This window comes from Miniopterus schreibersii, assembly GCF_964146895.1.
Source record: "Miniopterus schreibersii genome assembly, chromosome: 20".
NCBI classification, from domain to species: Eukaryota; Metazoa; Chordata; class Mammalia; order Chiroptera; family Miniopteridae; genus Miniopterus; species Miniopterus schreibersii.
The window spans coordinates 19,630,607-19,653,837 of NC_138122.1; the positions used below are offsets into that span (position 1 = coordinate 19,630,607).

Sequence of the window (23,231 nt, forward strand, 5' to 3'; positions counted from 1 at the left end):
TGCTTCCTGCATGGCCCCCACTGGGGATCAAGCCCGTTTGCATGTGCCCCAACCAGGAATCGAACAGCGATTCTGGATAATAGGTCGATGTTTAACTGCTGAGCCACGCCAGCCAGGCAATGGCACTTAATTTTAAAAGGCAAGCCCATGGATTTAAATTCATAGAGTTTTTTTTTTTTTTTTTTTTTGAGAATTGACATTGGATAAAAGACTGAAAGGGAAAACTAAAACTTTGGTGGTAGATTTCTGCTCTGCTAGCCATGCCCGAGGGATGGCACTGCCACCTGGAGTCACTCCCAGGTCCCTGGCATTGTGCTGGGAGGTGTAAGTACCTCTTAGCTTTACCACAGGAGCCAACAGAAAGGCGAGGCTTGGCTAGGAGGTTAAGCCCTTGTTTAAAAATGTCAAGGCATCCCTGCCAGGTGGGTCAGTTGGTTGGAGTGTCATGCACCAACACTTCTGACACCAGACGAGTGGGCTTTCCCCCCTCACTAAGCAACTCTCTCTGCGACCAGCTGGATGTCCTAGAATTTAAGTCAATACTGACACTATCTACCCGGAGATAGTGTCATATCCAATAGGCCAAGGGCTCAGCGTCACAAGACCACTCCCACCTCACTTCAGATGCCACTTGCAAATAGTAGATCCTCAGGTTACCCAAAACTTCTGATTTGACTACCAATTGGAGGTTCCCATGGCCTTCTCCTCAAGTTCGATTAATTTGCTAGAGTTGTTCAGGCAAACTCCCTAGAGCCCAGGGAAACACTTAGGGAAACACTGCAGGGAAGCATCTGTATCCTTTAGCGTATCCTTTAATTAACTTAACCAACTTCCTTTTTGTTGTTGTTAATCCTCACTTGATATTTTTCCCCTTGATTTTTTAGAGAGAGTGGGAGGGAGCAGGAGAGAGAGAGAGAGAAACAACATTGGTTGCCTCCCGCACGCATTATATTTCTATTGAACAGCACTGTTGACTGCTGATCATGTTTCCAATTACAAGCTGTGTCAAAAGACATTACTTTCTAAAGTTCTTGGGTTTCCGAGGATGCAGAATGCAGACAATGTTACGGTTGGCCCGAAGACTGACTGTGAATGAATAATGCATGTGACATGCTTAGCAATGCCCCCAAGTAAAAAATAAGTTTGATGGCTATTTTTAAATAGTTTCTCTCTTGATGCTGTCAGAGATGGGCGTGTCACACGCTCGGTAAAGGCCCTTTCTCTGCGACCTTAGCAACTCTGACGACAGAAATAACTAACGCTGTTCGCCGCCCGAGGCCTGATGCCGCTTTCGGGCCGAGGCCGCCCTCTCCACGCCAAAAAGATGAAAACGACCCAGGCTCCCTCCTGAAAGCGGGGTATCTGTACTCATGAAAGGAGCCCCGGCAAAACCCTGAAAACAAACCGTTCCCGGGCCGCAGGGCTTCCTTTAGCGACCGCAGCCCGGCCCATCGCTATGGCGGGCGGAAAAAATAAAAAGAGGGAGGAAAAACAGGATGTGGTCCGGCGGCTTTTCGCCTCCGGCGGCGGCTGTTTCCGGTCCTCCCGGGAGCCTGTCCTTCGCTTCCCCTTTCCCCCGAAGAGCTGGGACTCTAAGCGCGGGTTCCGCCGCCCCAGGAGCCCTCGGAGACTTCTGTCCGTCAGCGGCGGCGGCGGCGGGGGCGCGGGCGGCCGGGCAGCCGGGGCGGCGGCGGGCCTTCCGCGCGGCCGCGATGCTGAGCTCCGGGGCGCAGGCGGCGATGAGCGCGGCCGACAGGGCCCTCCAGCGCTTCCTGCGGACGGGGGCGGCCGTCAGGTGAGCTTTGGGGGGCGGGGCGGCCGGAGAGGCCGGGCCCGGAGCCCCCGGCCTGGGCCTCGCGCGGCCTTTCGCGTCCCAGCCGGGGGGTCCCCAGCGCCGGGGTGAGCTTTCTGGAGGCTTCTGCGTCCTGCGGGGTTGCAGGCCCAGGCCCTGCGGCGGGAGGGCCGCCAGGTCTCCGGCCACGCCAATTCTGTCTGCACTCCCCCGCCCTCCCAGCGCCCCCCGTTTTACCAGCGCCCCCCACGCCGGCGTACCAGTGCCTCCTGCAGCCCTGTCATGGTCCCCACAACTTCTAGGGACCCTCAGGCTTAAGGCTTCGAATCCTGTCAGTGCTCCTCGTACCTCTCAGTGCCTCGCAGGACCCCTTTTAACCCTTTCAGGGTACCCCCAACCCTTATGGGTTCCCGGCCATGTCAGCTCCTGGCCTGCCAGGGGTCCCCGGTCTTGTCAGGCTCGCCAGCCTTGCCATGGTTCTCAATCCCGTCAAGTGTCCGGGGCCTGCACCCCCCCCATCCCTGTCGGTCCCCCTCCCAGTTATTCCAGGGGTCACCTCTTCTCTCTGGGTCCCCAATCTCATCAGTGACTCATTATTTTGCAAGGGTCCCTAAGTTACTCAGGACCCCTTTCCCTGTTAAAGCTCCCAATCCTGCTAAGGTCCTCCATTCCTGTTAGGGCCCCCCCCATAGTATTGTCCCCCAATTGTCAGGGCCCCTATTTCCCTCCTGTTCTCCACCGTCCCCGGGCTCCAGGCCTCAGAGCTGAGCACTGCACCTTTATTACTGTCCCTAAGTGACCGGGACCTGTTGTTCAGGTCCACTTCCTGCCTCTGGAACTGGAGCAGGTCTGAAGATACTTCTTATCCCAGGCTGGGAGCCGTCGGTGGCTCTCCTGTCCGTTGTCCCCATTCTGTGGGTGGGAAACGTGTCTTGAGACGGCCTTGCCTGGGGCCCTGCAGCTGACCTGATAGCAGAGCTGGGGGGCGAGACCAGGTCATTTCACTCCCAGGGCCCATATTCTCACGTCATTTTGCAGAGGAAAAGCATTTCCAGAGTCACTGCTTGCCCCTGGGTCTTTTGTCCGCGCCCCGCTAAGGATGTGGGCGAGGCCTCTTTCCCACCCCTCCAGCACTGTTGTCCTTCGGTTTCCCTCATGAGCTTCGTGGTTTTTAAGCACAGGCCTGGCATCCCGACAGGCCGAAGTTCAGATCCACACCCCCTCACCCACTTTGACCAAGTTGGCTGCGTCTCTGAGTTTCCTCATCTCTAAAAATGGAGATGATAGTGGAACCTCGCTCCGTGGGATTGTTTCGAGGACAAGTTGAGATGATCGCGGTGCCCGACACAGAGTATGCGCTTGGAAATGTTAGTGTTTGAATAGGGGATTTTACAGCTTATGTATAAGTGCTTTACCATTTTAATGATGGTCCTTTTTAGTCTTTCCAGGCACTTCTGTGAATGCACCTATTGTGTAAAAGTCAGCACGGTGATGCATTGAGAAACTTTAAGGATAATTTTCATAAATGAACTGAGATTATAATAATCATAGCAGCTGACGTTTACTAAGCTCCTACATATATATAGATAGATTATCTAATACATATATGGTTTGCTTTATTTAGTGGAAATGCATAACTTTGTATAAAAACAGTGTTTTAAATTGCTGGTGAAATTTCTCAGTGTGTAGTAAAAGAATAACTTCATTGTTCAAGACAAGCCTAAAATTAAGAATCTTTAACCTAATAAATACATAGAAGATCTTATATGCTATCGTATGCCTCCTCTCCATTAGTACTCTAAAAGATACATCCATTTCTATGTTTTCTCCGATAGCAACCATTTAATGAATATTATTGAGAGCCTACTATGTGCCAAGTATGATCTAGACACTTGGGATGTGTTAAAGAGTAAATAGACAAAGATCCCTGCCCTCAGGGACTTTGCATTTCATTTGAGGGAGATAGACAATAAACATAGTGCATAAGTGAATTTTATATTAGAAGGTGGAAAAGAAACTGGGTAAAAGGGACCAGGAGTGCAAGTTCTAATAGTTTGTTAGAAGTGAAGGGGAAGTGAGGGAGTGAGCCAGGCAGTGACCTGGAGGAAGAGCATGCCAGGCAGAGGGAACAGCAGTGCAAAGGCCCCGAGATGCGAGTGTGACGGACGGCGAGTGTGGCAGTGGAGTGAGAGGCCGGGGAGGAAGAAAACCCTGGCTTCTTAACTCTGAGTGAGATTGGACTTTTGGAAGATTATGCTCTGACTTAGGTTTGAAATCCTAATGTCGAACTGTGCTGATGTTCAAGACATCAAATCCTATGCTGTATATGACCTGAACTCAAAAGTTAGGTATGTGGCAGGCCTGTGGATTATTTTGATGAAATGTTATTTCTTCATATATCTGTATATACACATAATGTGTTTGTGATGAGCGAAGACAGTAAACTGATTTTCTCTTTTAGATATAAGGTCATGAAGAACTGGGGTGTTATAGGCGGACTCGCTGCTGCGCTTGCAGCAGGAATATATGTTATTTGGGGTCCCATCACAGAAAGAAAGAAGCGCAGAAAAGGTAAGAGCATGGCCCTGGCATCATGGTCTGTGGACTTGGCCCAAACCCTTATTACCCAAAAACTGTACAAAAAGAGGAGGGCATTCTTGGTTCTCTTGTATCTTCAGTTTTTGAACGGTACTCTTTTTTTAAAAAAAATACATTTTTATTGATTTCAGAGAGAGGAAGGGAGAGAGAGAAACATCAATGATGAGAGAGTCATTGATCGGCTGCCTCCTGCACGCCCCACACTGGGGATCGAGCCCGCAACCCGGGCATGTGCCCTGACCTGGAATCGAACCATGATCTCCAGGATCACGGGTCAGTTCTCAACCACTGGGCCACACCAGCTGGGCTGAACAGTACTTTCTTTTAAACAGAAATTAATTTTAATGACTGGTTATTTTATACCCTGTAGTAAAAAGATTTATATTTCATCTCTCAAGTCCTGAGTTTGAGACATGCTTTGTAATGAAAAAATTTAAGTAGCTTAATTGCCTAGTGTTCTCATTAATATGGCAGTTATGTTTTCTAGTAGTACAACTGACTAATGATACTCTTTGTGGCTTCACTGACTAGCTGGTAGTTACTAGTAAATGTTTCCAGTTAGTTTCTCCATTAACCCAAAACTTTCCTTAGTTTTTAAAATATGCCCTTTTGTCAATGTTGCTCCACTTACATTGATTAAAAGTCAGCCTTGAGGGGAGGGAGGGATAGTTGTAGCAAAATGTTGGTCATTGTAAAATCTGAGGATGGTTATAACTGGAGTTGATTATATATTCTCTCTTTTTTTGTGCATGTTTGAGAACTTTCATAATAAGTTTTTTTAAAACATCCGCAGAAGAGGGAAGTATGTCAGATTTTGTTGCTCTCTCTGCAGAAAGACTGGTCAGAATTGCTATAGTGTCTTTCCCACTGATTATAAAAACAAAATCATTGTCGCCGGGGAGCAACAACAGAACGATTGTTTTCTTCTGTGCTGAGAAACATTGCTTTCTTATCAAAGGAGAGAGAGGGGATGAGGGAGGGAAAGAGAGCGAGGGAGAGAGAGAGATGTTACCGTGTGTTTTTGTACAATGTGGGTAAACCAAACTGTACCAGACACTGTGGTGAGTTTCAAAAGTAACGCTCGACATGGACCTGTCCTTCTGTCGCTACAGTCTCCTGAAGGGGCAGTACTAGGACAGGGCCTCGGCATGGACGGAACGCTTGGCTCCGGATCTCTGGATAAGGGTTTTCTCACATTCAGATTTCAAGTTCAAGGTCATGATGCAGAAAGTCTGGGTCACAAATGGGAGAGAGTAAAAGTGTTGGTCCCATGTGACGTGCTGTTCTCTTTCCCGCCCCCCTTTTTCTAGGGCTTGTGCCTGGCCTTGTCAACTTGGGGAACACCTGCTTCATGAACTCCCTGCTGCAAGGCTTGTCTGCCTGCCCCGCTTTCATCAAGTGGCTAGAAGAGTTCACCACCCAGTACACCAGGGATCAGAAGGAGCCGCCCCCACACCAGTATTTATCCTTAACACTGTTGCACCTCTTGAAAGGTATCTAGCTGGGAATTTAAGGGGGACTGTGTACATTTTCAAAGGATGACAGACAAAGGATTAATAGCCTCTGGGTAGAAAAAGACCATACAGATCATTATGGAAAAAAACACAGTTCAGTCACAGATGATTATAAAATACTCTAGTTTCTAAAACATTTAAGTATGGTAGCCTAGGAAGGAAGGTAATTTGCCAGAGAAATAATCCAAATTGTATTTCAATAGGTACAAAGTATATCTAACAGACACCCAAATATTCAATTTAACTGTCATCAAAGAAATATAAATAAAATAATAGTGAGCTACCATGGTTTTTTGCCTGTCGGCAAGGATTGAAAAACAAATCTATAGTCGTGACCAGCTGGTCCGGGGTGGGGGGGTAACTTTCAGGAAAGCAGTTTGGAACTACGTAGTCATAGCTTTCCAGATGTTCCGTACCATTTGACTTCAGTGAAGCCAAGACATCTACAGGTAAAGACTGGACAGAAAAAAATCAAAATGTTAGCCATGGCCATTTTGGTATTGTGTGGTTGAGAGTTTAAAAACATCTTTTTTTAAAAAAAAACTATACTTTTAAAACTTCCAACAGTAAGCATATGTTATTCTCATAGTCAGGAAAAAATTGGATTGAAAAAACACTCGGCTAAATATCATTTCACTGAGGTATTTTCCCATGTGATCTCAGCTTGAGACAGAAATCTTTATGAAGCAAGTCCTGCTCCTCTGAATTTCTCTTACTGCCCTGTTAAAAAATACTGTTCCAAAGACTGGGGCGGGGGGGGGGGGGGGGAACCACACACACCAAAAGACAAAACAAAGACTGTGTGAGAAGCTGAAATGTCCACATAGGTGTTATGATGCAGGTTTAGGGGTTGTCATAACCATGAACACAGTGTGTGACCCAGTGCTAGGATCCAGAGCCTTCCCTGGGCAGCTGTACCTAGACTGTATGTTCCTTTCTCTGCTTTTGCTTCTCAGTGTCTTTTATTTTGACTTTTAGAAGTAAATTTTAATTGTACAAGTAACGCATGCACAAATTCTCCTTGTAAAAAATTAAAGCATTACAGATAAGGCTGGGGTCCCTTTAATCACTACCCCAACCCTGTTCCCTCCCTTCCTTCCCAAAGTATCACATAAGTGTATATACTTCCAGACCATTTTCTGTGCATTTAAATATGTTTCTGAGTACCCGTAGGAATTGTATATTGTTTGTTTATGTTTTTATGACCCAATAACATAATATGCATTAGAGAAATGTCCATTTCAGGACGTGTAAGCTCTACCTCCTTCACTGTCGTTGTGTGTGTGTGTGTGTTTATTGGCCTTATATATGTTGTCTTCTGTGAATTGCTTGCATGTATCCTTTGCCCATTTAAAAATACTGTGGTAAAACACTCAGAACATGAAATTTGCCATCTGAACGGTTTTTAAGTGTACAGTTCAGTTCCGTAGCATTAAGTACATTCGCACTGTTGCGCAGCTACAGCTGTTACTCCCTCATCTCTGGAACGTTTTCATCCCCATATCGAAACTGTACTCATGAAACAGCTCCCGGCTCCTGCTGCTCCCAGGCCCCAGGAACCACCGCTCCTCTCGCTCTGAGAACCTGACCGCGTACGTCCATTAAGGGCACTCATCCGTATCTGTCCTGCATCTGGCCTATCTCACGTAGCCCGATGTCTTTAAGGTTCATCGCGCTGTAGTATGTATCAGAACGTCGTTCTTTTTTAAGGCCGAGTGTAAACAGTTTCACATTGTGTCTCCATTCGCAAGTCAGTGGCTGTTTGTGTTTTCCCCACCTGTTGGCTATCACGGGTGACGCTGTTATGAACACCGCTGTACAAACTTCTGTTCAGGCCCCGGCTTTTAATTATTTTGAGCATATACCCAGAAGTATATGAATCAAATGGCAATTCTGTTTATTTTATGAGGAAGCACCGTTTTGCTTTCTGTAGTGTCTATACCACTTTCCATCCCCGCCAGCAGTGCGTAGGGGTTCCAGTTCTCCCCATCCTTGCCAACGTTTGTTATTGTCTGTCTTTTTGGTAACAGCCATCCCATTGGCTATGAAGTGATATCTAATTGTGGGTTTCATTTGCGTTTCCCTAACGATAAGTGATGTTAAGCATCTTTCCATGTGTTTATTGTATATTTGTATATCTTTTTTTTTTAGAAATGTCTATTCAACTCCTGTGTCCATTTTTGAATTGTATTTTTGTTGCGTTTCAGGAGTTCTTTATATATTCTGGATATCAATCCCTTATCAGTATGTTATTTGCAAACCTCATTCCCTTTTACAATTGCATAGTATCTATAAATATTGAGACACCCCAGTTTATTTAGCCATTTGCTTCCGGTGCCTTACAACAAACAGGCTTGTAGCGAACACCCTTATACATGTTAGATGTGTGGGGTAGATCCTGAGAAAGTGAAATTGCTGGATTGCAGGGTGTGAAAATTCATAGACATTGCCAAATTGCCCCACAGCATTTTAGGCAAAATTGAGCTAAAGGGAACATTAAAATGTCCCCTTGGGTGGGAAGAAACTGATGAAGGGCTGGCCGCTGGGTGTAGGAGGAAGAAGGAAGGTACAGTTCCTTCCCCTGTGGGCTCCCTTTGTTCGGGAGGTGAAGGTCAGACCTCAGAGTTTATTTGTGCTGGTAACACAAGCCTCAGGACTTCTCCACACTGGCCGCCAGGGCTGCCGCTTCTACACAGGTCACCGCACAAAGTCGTGGCCATGTTCAGACAGGAGTGTGGGTGGCAATGTTCTGAACCTCCAGGGTCAGGAGCCCGAAGCATTCAAAGGAATCCTTCAAGTTCACTGGCCACAAATCAGGGAGAAGAAACAGGCCGGCTTAGTTGATCTGGGAAGTCATTAAACTCCCAGAAATTGCACTCAGGTGATGGGCCCCTATATTTTATCTCCCACCATGGGATAGGGAGTGGTCAGGATCAGGAATCGGCAAACTGTGGCCCATGGGCCAGATCCGACCCACTGCCGGTTTGTGTAAATAAACTTTTATGGAAACACAGCCATGCCCATTTGTTTAATACTGCCTGTGGCTGCTTTTGTGCTCTATCCGCAGAGTGGAGGCTTTGCCACAGAGCTTAAAATGTTTACCAGCTCCTGACCTACTTGTAATTATAATATAAATTCATAAGCCCATCAAACTTTTTTTGGGGGATTGCACTGGAATTAAAAAAAATTTTTTTTCCAATTACAGTTTACATTTAATATGTTAGTTGCAGGTGTACAGCATAGTGGTAGACATGTTACAGAGTGATCCGCCCGATAAGCCTAGTATCCCCAATGCCATATGTAGTTATTCCAATATTATTGACTGTGTCCCCTCTGCTGTACTTTACATAAGTGACTGTTTTGTAACTGACGATTTGTAGTTCTTAATCCCTTCATCTTTTTCACCCAGCCCCCCAAACCCTCCTCCTACCTGGCAACCATCAGTTTGTTCTCTGTATCTGAGTTTGTTTCATTTGTTTGTTTTAGATTCCACGTATAAGTGAAATCATATGGTATTTGTTCTTCTCTGTCTGACTTATTTTACTTAGCATAATACCCTGTGCTAAGGTATTAGCAGCGTGATGCCATGTTGTCACAAATGGCAAGATTTCACTCTTTTTTATGGCTGAGTAATATTCCATTTTATATATGTACCACCTCTCCTTTACCCATTCACCCACTGATGGACACTTAGGTTGCTTCCATATCTTGGCTATTGTAAACGATGCTGCAGTGAACATAGGGGTGCAGGTGTCTTTTCGACTTAGTGTTGTGGATTTCTTCAGATAAATACCCAGAAATGGAATTGCTGGGTCTTTGTCTCTTGTTAATAGCCTTTGTTTTAAAGTCTATTTTGTCTGATATAAGTATTACTGCCCCTGCTTTTTTTTTTCCATTGCATGAACTATCTTTTTCCATCCCTTTACTTCCCGTCTGTATGTGTCTTTCTATCTGAAGTTGGCCTCTTGTAGGCAGCATATGGATGGGTCTTGTTTTCTTACCCATTCAGATACCCGGTGTCTTTTGATGGCAGCACTTAATCCATTTACATTTAAAGTAATTATTGACAGGTGGTCTGTAGTTATTGCCATTTTTTATTCATGTTTTTTATTCCCCCTCTTCCTCCTAAGTCCTTTTAACATTTCTTGTAATATTGCTTTGGTGGCAATGAACTCCTTTATCTTTTTCTTGTCGGGGAAGCTCTCCTTTGATTCTAAACAATAGCCTTGCTAGGTAGAGTAATTTTGGTTGTAGGTCCTTTTCATCACTTTGAATATTTTGTGCCAGTCCCTTCTGGCCTGCAAGCCCATCAAACTTGTATTTTTGTTTATTAGGCTTGATTCTACTTATGATTTAAAAGGAAACAAATCAGACCCACTTAAGCTGCCACGTGTAGCTTGATGCTTTACCATGATAATCAGAGACTCACATGGAGACAAAAAACTCACTTTGGAGACAAGCAGAGGCCTTATGGCCATGGGAGGGGAGTTAAGCACTGAGTGTGGGGTTGGACTAGATGAGTGTTTAAGGATCCTTCCACCCCTTAGAGTTGTGAGTTAAAATTATTTTATTCAGCAAGAATGTTGCAACATTAAGTTCATGTTGATGATAGTGCAAATAACTGAAAAGCAATTGCTTTATATAAATGCTGCAGCCTTATGAAAAATTACATTCATTCAACAAACACAAAGTGCCTAATTGTGTACTAAGGTTACCAGAAAGAATGATGAAAGAGATACAATTCCAAGGTGGACGTTACCGTTCTTAAATTCTTAATTAGCTTTGATATGTTGTGCTGTGCAGGTTTTCTGGTTAGTTGTAATGGCTGGTGAATTAAAAACTGTGTTACCTTTTTTGTTTCCAGCTTTATCCTGCCAGGAAGTTACTGATGATGAGGTCTTGGATGCAAGCTGCTTGCTGGATGTCTTAAGAATGTACAGGTGGCAGATCTCTTCATTTGAAGAGCAGGTGAACACAACATTCAGGACAGGTTTACTTAGAGCATCCTTCCCACCGAGTTGGGGTCTGAGCTCACAGTGAGGGCTGGAAAACAGCTGCATTGCGGCAGTGGGGAGAAGAAATGGCAGGATTGACCGTGCCCGCGCCTTGCCCACACGTACACTTCTCTGACATTTCAGATAGCCTTCTGTTCTGGGCTAGAAAATGAGCTTTGTTCCTGCCCTCACGATCAGAGGGGAAATAGCTTCACCTGATGGATGGAAGGAGGGTTGGCAGGATAGGGGGGGTCATAAGCACAGTTACCAAAGAGCAAAAATCTTTTCAGTTCTTGAGTGAGTTTGCACTTCAGTGGATGATAGGGCAGCTGGGTCCTCTAGAGAAGGGGCAGGTGGCTTCACCTGAGGGGCTCAGAGGTTCAGGCAAGACCCCTTTTTGGACCACACCCTCATTAAAAAGACAAAACAGTCTTCAGAAGCTGGCTTAAGGTGGCCCCAGACTGGGAGCAGCTGTCACTTGCGGCCCCAGGGCCTTGTTTGTTCCAGCCACTTCCACCGCCTGGTCCACAGCTACAGCTTCACTGTCTTCGTTGGTGCTGGCCGCCCTCCTCTTCCTCCCCAGGCCAACGGCAAGTCAGAGGCCGCGGCTGAGACAGATAAGCTCTGGGGACAAAAAGTCCAGTGCCCAGTGGTGCACTGGGACATCCTCACTGGCCACATGTCCAGGTGGCCTCGTCCAGTTTTGTGTTGGCTGCTTCTGCCTGAACCATCAGCCACTGAACCCGAGAAATGGGAGGTGCCTTTGGGCCCCCAAAACTGTGGGGCTGGAAGGAAAAGCATTTCAAAGCTCTGAAAAGAGGTGGGAGGGCTTTCTAGCTCCCCTTATTTTTAAAGGTTATCTGTTTCCACTTTACTCTGAAGCCATGCATGTGTTCCTTTTTTTTTTTTTTAAGTACATTTTTATTGATTTCAGAGAGGAAGAGAGAGAGAGAAACATCAATGATGAGAGTCATTGATCGGCTGCCTCCTGCACGCCCCCTGCTGGGGATCGAGCCTGGAACCCGAGCATGTGCCCTGACCGGGAATGGAACCGCGATGTCCTGGACCCTAGGTCTATGCTCACCCGCTGAGCCACGCCAGCTGGGCCTGGGTTTACTTTTTAAACATGACGTTGATGATAGCTGTACTTTCTCACAGTGCACCTCGATTAATCTATGGTACGATGTGAAAGATTTTTCCATCTAGAAAATACTTTGTAAACCCTCCTCTAACTGGAATTATTTAGCTGCATTTTTCATTCCTCTAAACTGAGAGTGACTGAGATTTAGTTCCCAAGGACATTAGATCCTCCCTGAGCGATTCCGAGTACATGGGGTTCCTAGAGTAGCCAAATTCACAGAGACAGAAAGTAGGATGGTGGTTTCCAGGGACTGGAGCAGGGAGGGGGCATGAGGAATTAGGGTTTAACGGGTACGGGGTTCCTTTGGGAAGATAACATGCTGAAGGTGGATGGTGCTTATGGTGCATAACAATGTGATGTACTGAACACTGTACACTTAAAAATGGTTAAAATGGTGAAATTTATGTTATGCATATTTACCACATTAAGAAGAGTAGTCAGGTTGAGCGGAGGTCAGGGCCATCTGGACGAAGCTAAAACAGACGCAGAGAAGCTAGTGTGAAGGCAGCCCTGCAACTTCCTCTCCCCTCAGGGCTCAGTCCGTGGTCTTGGTTGTGAAAATGTCTAGGATGTAACTGCTTCAGTTTATGGAGCTGGGCCCCCGAGAAGGCGGATAGCACATCCCACCCACATTAGCTGGAGGGGGGCTGCCCAGTGGTCCCCACGGGGGTGGGTCTGATGCCACCCTGGCCTCCCGGGGCCTCACTGAAGAATGCTTCGCCCTTTGGCAGGATGCTCACGAATTATTCCACGTCATTACCTCGTCCTTGGAAGATGAGCGGGACCGCCAGCCCAGGGTCACACATTTGTTTGATGTGCATTCCCTGGAGGTAAAACCATTAACATTTCCAATACATTTAATTCATTTCGTGCATATTTTAATAGGTGTAGAGACCACAAGTACAATCTTTGTGCAACTTTAAACTCAAAAGTCAGATTCAGTAACAATTGGCAGTGGGGGTGGGGGTGGGGCTGGGGGAGGGTCTTAACTGCACACTTTGCAGGGGGTGACTTGGAAGACTCTTCAGAATGATCCATTGCTGCAATTTGTGTTGGCTTGAAAAAGAAACAATGTATTTCCCCCCCTATTTAATATAGGGGAACACAGCCCTGGGAATGCTAAGTGAATCTTCATTTCCCTGGAACATTATAAAAATTGATAAAAACTAACTAGTAAAAGGAGGCAATATTCTGGAGAGAGGAAGTGTGTTTTGATTGCATTTGATGAAGGAACTGGCACAGTAACCAACCAGAGAGGATGATTAGGCTGCTTTAGGAAACCTGTGTTAAAAGTTGGCTTCTTGGTACAATGAGCACAGAAACGTGTAAGCTGTAGGAGGAGTGTGGGTGGGAGAAGGATGGCAGTATTGTTTTCAGTCTCTCTTTTTCCCCCCACAGCAGCCGTCGGAAGTAACTCCCAAACACATCACCTGCCGCACAAGAGGTAGTCATTTTCCGTTGAACTGCAACACACGAGATGGGTACTCTTTAGATATGACAGTAATTTGCTTGTTTAAACATTTTTTTCTGGCGACATCAGTTCCGGCTTGACCTGTGTGTATTTGTGTTTTGGAAACAGCTTTTAAAGTGTTCCCTCACACCTCAGCCCCCTCAGTTTCCTCCAGAAGGACCTGTTTCTACTACAAACAAGGGTTTTCTTTTTACCTTCTTGAAGTGATCCTGTGAGGAACTTAATAAGCTGAAACTCATGTTCTCAGCATTTCCACTGTGGCCGACTTACTGCAAACGATCACAGTCCTCCGCAGAAGGAATTCATTGTTTTCTTAAGACTTGGGGGGGGGGGGGGGGAAGACATCCATTCTTTTGTGCATTAGTGGCAATAAGAACGATTCTCTTTGGGGCCCGTACTGTGTGCCAGGCACTGTAATATCCCATTTAAGTCTCATAGCAACTCGATAAAGTTGATGATACTGGGGGAAATGGGACAGTAATCATCCCCATTTCCAGTAAACCAAGGCTTATAGAGATGAAGTGAGTTCTCAGATTACATAACTAATAAGAATCCAAGCCAGGCCCAAGCCCAGGCTGCCAGACTCTAGGGCCTGTGTTTCTAATTAGCATACCACACTGTTTATTCCACTAACGCCCATTCTATCAAAAAACCCCCACAAAAACCTGTCAGAACTTGCTTATTCTGATATTTCAGAAGTTCATCTTACTTTATGGAATGTTCACTTATGGTATCCATCTTCTGACATCTCAGACATTTCAAGCATATGTTTATAAAAAGACGTTACTAAACACAAATTCCTTTTTAAAATGTGGCTGTGCCCATTATACAGAAACCACACTTAAGGACCCGTGAGTTCTGTGATGGGAATGGCGTGTCTTTTTGATGTACGTCAATGAGGAAAAGCTATTTTCAGTTTCATTTTCAGGGGCGTTTTTTTTCCTAAAGAGGGCGTTGCAGCCACACACGAAAAAGGAGGGTGAATGTTGAGGTCGGTGCCAGGGGGCTGGAGGTGGCAGATCGAAAGATGTTTTGTGTTCCAGGGGCACCTCATCCCACTTCCAGTCACTGGAAACCTCAGCATCCCTTTCACGGGAGACTTACTAGTAACATGGTCTGCAAACACTGTGAACACCAGGTAAATACGATGCCCACGCTTTCGTGCGAGGTTTTCTTTTAAGTTCAGGTTCATGAAGGATGGAGAGAGTGTGGGCGGACATTGGCCTGTGGCGTTTGTGGTGGCCTGGGCTCTGCGCACCCCGTGGACGGACTGCCCCCCTGTGGTCGGCACTGACACGTCCTCTGATCCTCAGCGGCGTCTTCTGCGCCAAGGGCCACTTGGGTTGGCAAGACTTTGCGTCCCGAGTTTGGGTCTATGCCGATGGGGGACACAACAGATTCTAGGCTGTTGTGTTGTCTTTTGCTTTTGGAGTTTTAAAATAATTTTATCTTTGGAAATTTTCCAACATAATACAGAAGCACAACCGTCACCTCAGACAGTTTTAGGATCTTTTCATCACCCCCCCAAAAAGACCCGCGTCCATTAGCAGTTACTCTCCACCCCCCCCACACATATTTCCAGCCCCTAGGCAACCACTAATCTTTTTTTTAAAATTTTTTTTAATCTTCACCTGAGGATATGTTTTGTTTTGTTTTGTTTTGTTTTGTTGTTTTAATTGATTTTAAAGAGAGAAGAAGGGAGAGAGAAGGGGCTTGTGCGGGAGGCAACCAATCGATGTCTCTCTCACGTCGATGTTTCTCTCTCTCTCTTCCTCTCCTCCCCCTTCCACCCTCTCTGAAAAAGCAGTGGAAAAATATCCTCCAGTGAGGATTAAAATAAAGAAAAGAAAGAAAAAAAACACAACTTTACATTTGTTGTTTCCAAGTGCTCTTCAGTCCTTTCTGTAGACTCAAGTCCACTGGATGTTTTTTCCATTCAACCTAAAAAGATGCCTTCAACATTTCTTGCGGGTCTGTTGGCAACAAATTCACTTAGATTTAATTTGTACAAAAAAGGTTTACGTTTTGTCTTTTTTTTTTTTTTTTTTAAGGAATAGTTTTGCTGAGTATAGAATTTTTGGTTGACAATGTTGCTGTTGTTTTGGTTTATTTTAAATTCATCACTTTATAGGTATTGTTCTGCTGACTTCTGACCTGCAGTTTTTCTGATGCCAAGTCAGCATCAGTCATTTCATCCCTTTGTACATAAAGTGTCATTTTTTTCTCTGGCTGCTTCCAAGATTTGCTCTTTAGTTTTGGATTTCAGCAGTTTGTCCATGCAGTGCATAAGTGTGGTTTTCTTTGTATTTGCTTGGACTTTGCTGAATTTCTTAAATCTGTACATTTATGTTTTCTACCAAATTTGTACATTGTTTTGGGGAGACCTTCAGACAAAAAAAACCCCTGCACAATGCAAATCTCACCCATGGAGCTCCTGTTTTTCCAAAACTTAACTTCTCTTCCATTTCTGCCTGCTTTTGGTAGCTCTCCAGTCATTCAGATAGTTTTGTTTTGGTCCAGATTTTACAGTTGTTATCTCAAGGAGAGTTAGTCTAGCAAAGCTACTCTGCCATCACCAAAAAAAGGCAGGGACTCTTACCCTATTTTATAATGTTTTTTGCAGTTAATAATATAACATGCACATCTTTGCACATAATCATGCATTCTTCTACTACACTATTTTTTTAAAATTTATCTTTATTGTTGAAAATATTACAGCTGTCCCCTCACCTTCTTCCCTCACTGACCCCCTCCACCTCTACAACAGTTTTTAATATAGTATTCCACTCTGATAGAATTTAATTACTCTAGAAATTTCAACTATTCACATTTTGCTATTATAAATAACGCTGTAGTTATGTGCATGGTTATTTCCTTAGGATAGAAATCCCCAAATTGCCGAGTCAGCTGTGGCATCTTAGTTTTCCCAAGCTGTTCTTTAGCATCATTGTACCTCTTGTGTTTACAAGGTGGTTTTTAGTAGAATTTCCTTCTAGGTAAGTACATTGTTTCATTGTGTTAATGTTGGAATCTAAATATTAAACTTTAATAAGCATGTATCTTCCTGTCTACAAAGTTTTGAATTGAACTTCAGTCCTTTCTGGATTTTCTGCAATATTTGTTTCAGAGTCCGGTTCGATTTGATACCTTTGATAGCCTTTCACTAAGTATCCCAGCTGCCACGTGGGTACGTACTGATCTGTGGTTTACTTGGGGTCTGTCTTGGAGAAGTTGGAATCTGAAAGGGCACTGAGGCATTTGTGTAGCTCAGGTGCCATGTGTTACTCAGACCTCTGGTTGGTTGAACCCATCTTAGTTTTAATGTGTGGTACCGTGGCCTGTTGGGGGGGAGAAGAGGTGGACGGTTTTTCTTTCTGCAGAAATTTTGGGTTCTTTGCATACACACACATATTAATCTCACATTCAAAAATAACTAATAAAAGAATGTGGGAGTCCATAATTGTCTACAGTATTGTCCCCTCATTTCCTCTGATCCATCGCACTAGCAAGTCAAAGGTTTGAGCTCCACGTTTGTTCAGAAAGCACCCAGTCTGTGACGCTTTTTTGCCTACATAAGCAAAAATAAAGCTCTGAGAGTCATGATGCCCCCGTCAGTCGTTTCAGTGTAGCTCCCCTTTGAACTGTAATAACGAGTTTCCTTCGTCTCGTGCTGTAGGGTCATCCACTGACCTTGGACCACTGCCTTCACCACTTCATCTCATCAGAATCAGTGCGGGATGTTGTATGTGACAACTGTACGAAGGTAGGCCTTTCGCCCCAAGTATCGTCCCCCCACCGGCCTGTGTGCCCTGACGTAGCGCCTCTCACACCCCTGACCCTGAGCTCTTCCGACTGTTCCCGGAGGGTCTTTTCAGCTGCTGCCATTTTTACCCAAGGCTGGGAAATTGGCAGCCCCTGGACCAAATCTCTTTCCCTGATCAGTTTTGTTTCACTCACCAAATGTTTAAAGAAGAAATCTGAATGCCATGCTCTGAGATTGGACATGCCCTCTCCGATTTGCCACAGTCCCCTCTATCCCCACTTGTCTCACACCCCACCCGCCTTAGCTGTGCTACCTGCCGAACTCCCTCAGCAATTGAATTTCACCCTCTGAATTGAGAGAGATTGTGTGGAACAGAATTTTTGAAGACGGAATGGATTACATGCCAGTGTCAGAGCTCCATTTCTCTTGCCTCCACTGCTGCTGTTACTTAAGGAATAAAAGTGAAAACAACCCACAAATAATTGGGCAGCTGAGTTGATTTCAGCAGGTAGAAGCCAAGTGCCGGCTGAGTAAAGGTATAAATCCCACCAACCGGATGGGCAGCTCTCCATAGATGCCCTCCCAGGAATTTCAGCTGAGAGATGCTGTTTCTTTTATTTCAGATTGAAGCCAAAGGGACATTGAATGGGGAAAAGGTGGAACACCAGAGGACCACTTTTGTTAAACAGTTAAAACTAGGGAAGGTGAGCCCACACCACACACCTTGTCGGCTCTGCTTTCGAGGACTCTCGGTGGCCTGCGCCTGACACTCAGCACTTGCGGTCTCTCCCCCACCTGCAGCTCCCGCAGTGCTTGTGCATACACCTGCAGCGGCTGAGCTGGTCCAGCCATGGCACCCCCCTGAAGCGGCATGAGCACGTGCAGTTCAATGAGTTCCTGATGATGGACATCTACAAGTATCACCTCCTTGGGCATAAACCTGGTCAACACAGCCCCAAACTGAACGAGAAGGCAGGGCCCGCGCTGGAACTGCAGGACGGGCCGGCAGCCCCCAAATCAGGTGTGTGTCCGAGGAGCTCAGCTTAGGCAGCGGGAACCCGCAGCACAGAGGAAAGGGATTTGGCATCACCAGCTTCTGGGGCCTTTATGCCATGAAAGCTTGTCCAGTGGTTGCTGAAATTCTTGAAAGCAGCAGGATTGGGGGGCGAGAGGGGTCAGATTTCTTAAAAGAGATTAAAATTATATGGTAATGAGATGTATAGTTTTAAAAGCTTTCACAGTTGAAAAAATATAGGAAGAAAAGCTTAAGATATTTGGTCTTTTGACTGAGCAATAATTGGCTCATATATCATTCCAGTGAATTTCTTCTTTTTAAATATATTTTTAATGATTTTTTTAGAGAGAGTGGGGGGAAGGGAGGGGAGAGAAACATCAGTGTGAGAGAGAAACATTGATGGGCTGCCCCCCACCAGCCCCCCAACACTGGGGATCAAGCCCGCAACCCAGGCATGTGTCCTGACTGGGAACTGAACCAGCCACCTCTTGGTGCACGGAGCCACACCAGCCAGGGCCCAGTGAATTTCTTGTTCTCCCCCCCGCCCCGGACAATCATCTCATTTATACAGAAAACGTGGGGAGGAAACGTCCTGGCTGGAGATCACTGAACATCTTACTGGAGCTGAAGCTTCTCTACCGAGTGACTTTTTGAATTCTATTACTGGCCTCACTTGAGGCTGCTCGTTGAATTGGGTCCCAGTGCAGCAGGTAGCTGTTATCACCCTCAGTCTTACTGAGGAGAAAGTCACGGCTTCAGGAGGTTAAGTGACTGGCCCAGGGGCAAACAGCGGACGGGAGAACTGGCACGAGGCGGCAGTGCTGGGCAGCTGTATAAATGTGTCTTATAGAACTTGTAGAGTTCTTTAGAGTCAGAGGTGAGGAAGGCCCACCGACTTTAAGGGCTCCACGCCCGATCTCACCGCCTGCGTGCCGCTCCCGCTCAAGTCACGACTGTCTTCCCTGCACCCCAGGTTTCCCCCACTCAGCGTCCTTACCGCTTTCTTCTTTCCTGCGTCCACACTTGCGTGGCCTGCATCATTCACGAGGACACTGTATGTTGCCCTTTCTCAGTGGGATCAATAGATTAACATTGGAAACAGCTGGGGTGGGGAGCGGGCCCAGTCCTTGGCCTGTTTTAAATCAACCTCTTCACCCCAGCGCCCTCCTCTCCTGGGTGGGAGGCAGTGCAGGTCTGCTCGTATTCAAAGCACGGTGGCTCTGGTTAGAGGCCAACAATCAACTACTTGGTACTTAAAGCCCCTTACATGTGACACTTGAGAGAAAAAGAGGTGCACGTATCTCCTTAATTATTTTATCTACACCCATAAACATTTGTTAGCACTGTTACATGTTGGCGTTCCTTAGAAGCTGACAGATGAAGGAGAACATTTAGATCAGTGGTTCACAACAGGGAGTTTTGCCTCCCGGAGGACATCGGGCAGTGGCTGGGGGCATTTCTGGCTGTCACAACTGAGAGGGGTGTTACTGGTGTTTAGTAGGTAGAAGCCAGAGATGATGTTAAATATCCTACAGTGCACAGGACAGCCCCCACGACAAAGAATTATCCATCCCAGGTGTATCATGTCAAGGTGGAGAAACTTTGGTCTAGGTCAAAATGCCAGTCAGTTAGCTACTGTTTAACTCTGACACGGGCCCTTAGCAAACGGATTTACAAAGCTGTCAAAGCGAACAGTGGGCCAGGAGCTCAGTGTGCTTTTCCTACTGGGGATTAAAACAGGGAAAGGTGGGAAATTTTATAACATAAGAAAAAGAGAGATTTTTCTTTGTAGCATTATTGGGTAGTTAAATTTCAGCATAATCAAAACCGCGTTTTGCTTACCCACACCCGCTGCTAATTTTAATTGCCTCGCCTTTTTCTCTTGCAGTCCTGAATCAGCCAGGGGGCCCCAAAAGCCAAATTTTTATGAATGGTGCCTGCTCCCCATCTTTGTTGCCTACCCTGCCAGCCCCAGTGCCCTTCCCCCTCCCGGTCGTTCCAGACTACAGGTGAGCCGCTCTTTAGAGGCACAGTCTGCGTTCCTTGTAGGCTGCTGTTTCTCTCCGTTTCCAAAATTAGCTTTTCACGGAAATGAATGACAATGTAGAGATAGCTTTCTTTCATTTTAAGGTGGAACTTCACTATTACACATTCCTGTTTTTGTCCAAAATGGAAGTCACTTAAAAGTACATAAAATTTAAATATGTTATGCGCATGTGTGCACATATGTATGAATGTATGTAGAAAAAGTATAAAGCAGGAAAATTTTAATTCCTTGGGATACCACCTAGATATCACCAATTAAACCCTTAAGGTCTCCCCCTCTGTAGTGTGGGTGTGCACGCTCATAGACGTGCTCACAGAATGGACACCCTGCCAGTAAATACAGGTCTGTATTTTAACGGTGGTGTAATGTTCACTTGTACGGATGTACCGTTGCATCGACCCCCTGTCGTTGAATATCTAGGATTGTTTTACATTTTTGTTTTTGCCTGTAAACCTCTTTGTTGCATTTGTAAACCACTGGCATTTGTTCCTACCATTCAGCTCCTCCATGTACCTCTTCCGGCTGATGGCAGTTGTCGTCCACCATGGAGACATGCACTCTGGACACTTTGTGACTTACCGACGGTCCCCACCTTCGGCCAAGAACCCTCTCTCGACCAGCAACCAGTGGCTCTGGATTTCCGATGACACCGTCCGCAAGGCCAGCCTGCAGGAGGTCCTGTCCTCCAGTGCTTACCTGCTGTTCTACGAGCGTGTTCTTTCCAAGGTGCAGCACCAGAGTCGGGAGTATAAGTCTGAAGAATGACTGTGTCCCGGCCCCAAAGCTAGACCTGATGGCACTGTCCACACTGTCCAGGAAAAAGACAAAATCAGAGCGTGTGTGTGCAAGCAGCCCCGCAGAGTCCTTCAGCCTTCTGGTGTGTCCTCAGAGCAGGCTCCACCAGAGAGCCAGTGGCCCCAACTCAAACCAAATCGGGCTCCCTGAGCAGCTCCGCTAGTGTGCACCGGAAGGTGTTGCTGTCGTGTTAGGAAAGCATTCATTGTGTCTAGAGCGTCTTTTTACTCACCTGACACAGGTAATTAAAAGAAATCAGGCTCTGGAAGACATCTTTTTTATATTCTAATATGCTAGGTGTTCTCAGAGGGCAGGTAACTTTGTCAGATCCTCTGGTGTTTCAGCACAGATCTTTTATTTTTAATAAGCAGGCCCATATGAAAACTGTTGACAAGAATTGATGAAATCATTAAAGGCAGCAATTTAGAAGGAAAAGTGCCTTTCACTTCCGCTTGCTTTTGTAGCACGGCCATTCCGGAAAATAAACGTTCTCTAGGAGTCATAGCAACAGTTTTTGAGAAGTTCTCTTCCAGGTTTCTCAGTGGCTAGCAAAAGAAGTTAAAAGATGCCTAAAGGACACCCGCCTTTCCTTTTTTGTATGTGTTTTTCTAATCTCCTGATTCTTTATATATAGTAAAAGCTTGTCTGCCAAATCTGCCCCTCGGGGAAATTCTTTCACCAGTTCTAAGGGAACTGCTCACTCATTGCTTTTACCTTCTGTACTGGACTGAGAGATGGGATTGTATTAGGAACCCGAGAAACAGCCAGAATGGAGTGGTCTCCGGACACCTGCGATTCCCGGCTCTGTAGAAGACCCTTTCCCGCAGAGACCCGTTTTGGATAGTTATTCTCATCTGTTTATTGCTCACGAGGAGCTCTTAAGACTTACAGGTGGGCCCGGGGCTGTGTAAGAAGACATCCCTGCCTTGATCTGAGAGCTTGAGTCCGAAGGAAGGGCACCAGCCGCCGGGCTGCAGTCTCCATGGACCTGTTCCCTCATTTGTAAAGTGAAGGGGTTAGATTCGGTGACCAGCAGAGGCCAGGCTTTTCCACAAAAAGCAGTCTAAGATATTTTTCAAACTTGTAACTACAGCTGACGCCTGGAATTGCCATGCTGTTAAGCTCTATGTTCTGAATGTACTCGTTTCCAGCAGCCTAATACAAAAACTATAGTGAGCTCCCCCCCCCTTCAGGTAAGTATCGTGAGCACAGCCCAGGGCCCAAGGCATTTTGATGACACAGGAGTAGCTATATTTTAGCTCGATTTTTGTATTTGAGACAAAAGAAAAAGGGTACCAAACTCATGAACTCTTCAGAGATTTGGAATCAGACTTGTCTAAAAGGCCACCTGAGGTGAGGCTAAGAACCGTGCTTCCTCCAGTGGGGGCGAGCTGGCGGATACTTCTAGACAATGCCTCGGTGTCAGCTAAAAGCACAAGAGGCCCAGGTGACCACCCTCCCGCAGGCCCAGCACACATCCTGAGGACTGACTCGCTACCGTAGAGCGGACTGTGAAGGTTCTCCAGGCCGTGGACATCGGGATGGGGGGAGCAGCTGGAAGTGTCTGATCCGTCCCTTCACTGCGGCCCCCTCCTGATTGTTGCAGACCCTGGCTTTGATGCTGAGACGTGCATACCCGTTTTACCCGAGTCTGATGGAACAAACACCCAGTTGTGTGACCTTAAATTGCTCTCCAAACTCATAGCTTTGAGTAACTGCTGCTCTGCCACTGCTCACTCTTTGAAATCTGCCACTAAAGAGAGACATCGGGCATGGAAGGGGCTAATCCTGTGAACATGTTGTAAACAGATTGTTGGTCAGAGGCCAGGGTTTGAGCCAAGGTTGTAAATGTGAATGATATCTGTGCAAAGTCTCATAACCTGACTTAAAGCTGACTTCATTTTGTAAATTATCAGGCATTAAGTAGCAGCCAGATAATCTGATTTCTAGTTTTAAGTTATTTACAAAATAGCTTCTCAGTTAAACTAGTAGTTTATGCCATAATAACTGATTTATGTACTTGCTAAAGGTACCTTTTGTATCTGCTGTGTATTATAGCAATAAAAGAATCATTTTGTTAGGAAAAAAAAAATCAACTTGT

The 23,231-nt window shown here is 45.8% G+C and overlaps 1 protein-coding gene across 2 annotated transcripts; it reads left to right on the forward strand.

Moving 5' to 3' along the window:
* The first annotated feature begins 1,618 nt into the window (after positions 1-1,618).
* On the forward strand, positions 1,619-23,213 carry USP30 (ubiquitin specific peptidase 30). 2 transcript variants are annotated; one of them, XM_081123334.1, is made up of 13 exons: positions 1,619-1,795; positions 4,254-4,363; positions 5,701-5,883; positions 10,769-10,872; positions 12,771-12,869; positions 13,438-13,483; positions 14,554-14,648; positions 16,638-16,697; positions 17,187-17,273; positions 17,897-17,977; positions 18,075-18,294; positions 20,177-20,297; positions 20,836-23,213. In XM_081123334.1, the coding sequence occupies exons 1-13, from the start codon at positions 1,713-1,715 to the stop codon at positions 21,098-21,100; spliced, it is 1,554 nt and encodes a 517-aa protein (XP_080979460.1). In that variant the 5' UTR covers positions 1,619-1,712; the 3' UTR covers positions 21,101-23,213. The 2 variants fall into 2 exon arrangements, with proteins under 2 accessions (XP_080979460.1, XP_080979461.1); XM_081123335.1 differs by having other exon boundaries at positions 13,441-13,483; positions 20,836-23,212.
* The last annotated feature ends 18 nt before the right edge of the window (positions 23,214-23,231 follow it).

Excerpts from the sequence above, each read along its gene's own strand:
- USP30 (XM_081123334.1), top strand. The coding sequence starts at position 1,713 with ATGCTGAGCTCCGGGGCGCAGGCGGCGATGAGCGCGGCCGACAGGGCC. Across the intron at positions 12,870-13,437 it reads TTGATGTGCATTCCCTGGAG|CAGCCGTCGGAAGTAACTCC; the intron begins GTAAAACCATTA and ends TTCCCCCCACAG. Across the intron at positions 20,298-20,835 it reads CCGGTCGTTCCAGACTACAG|CTCCTCCATGTACCTCTTCC; the intron begins GTGAGCCGCTCT and ends CCTACCATTCAG.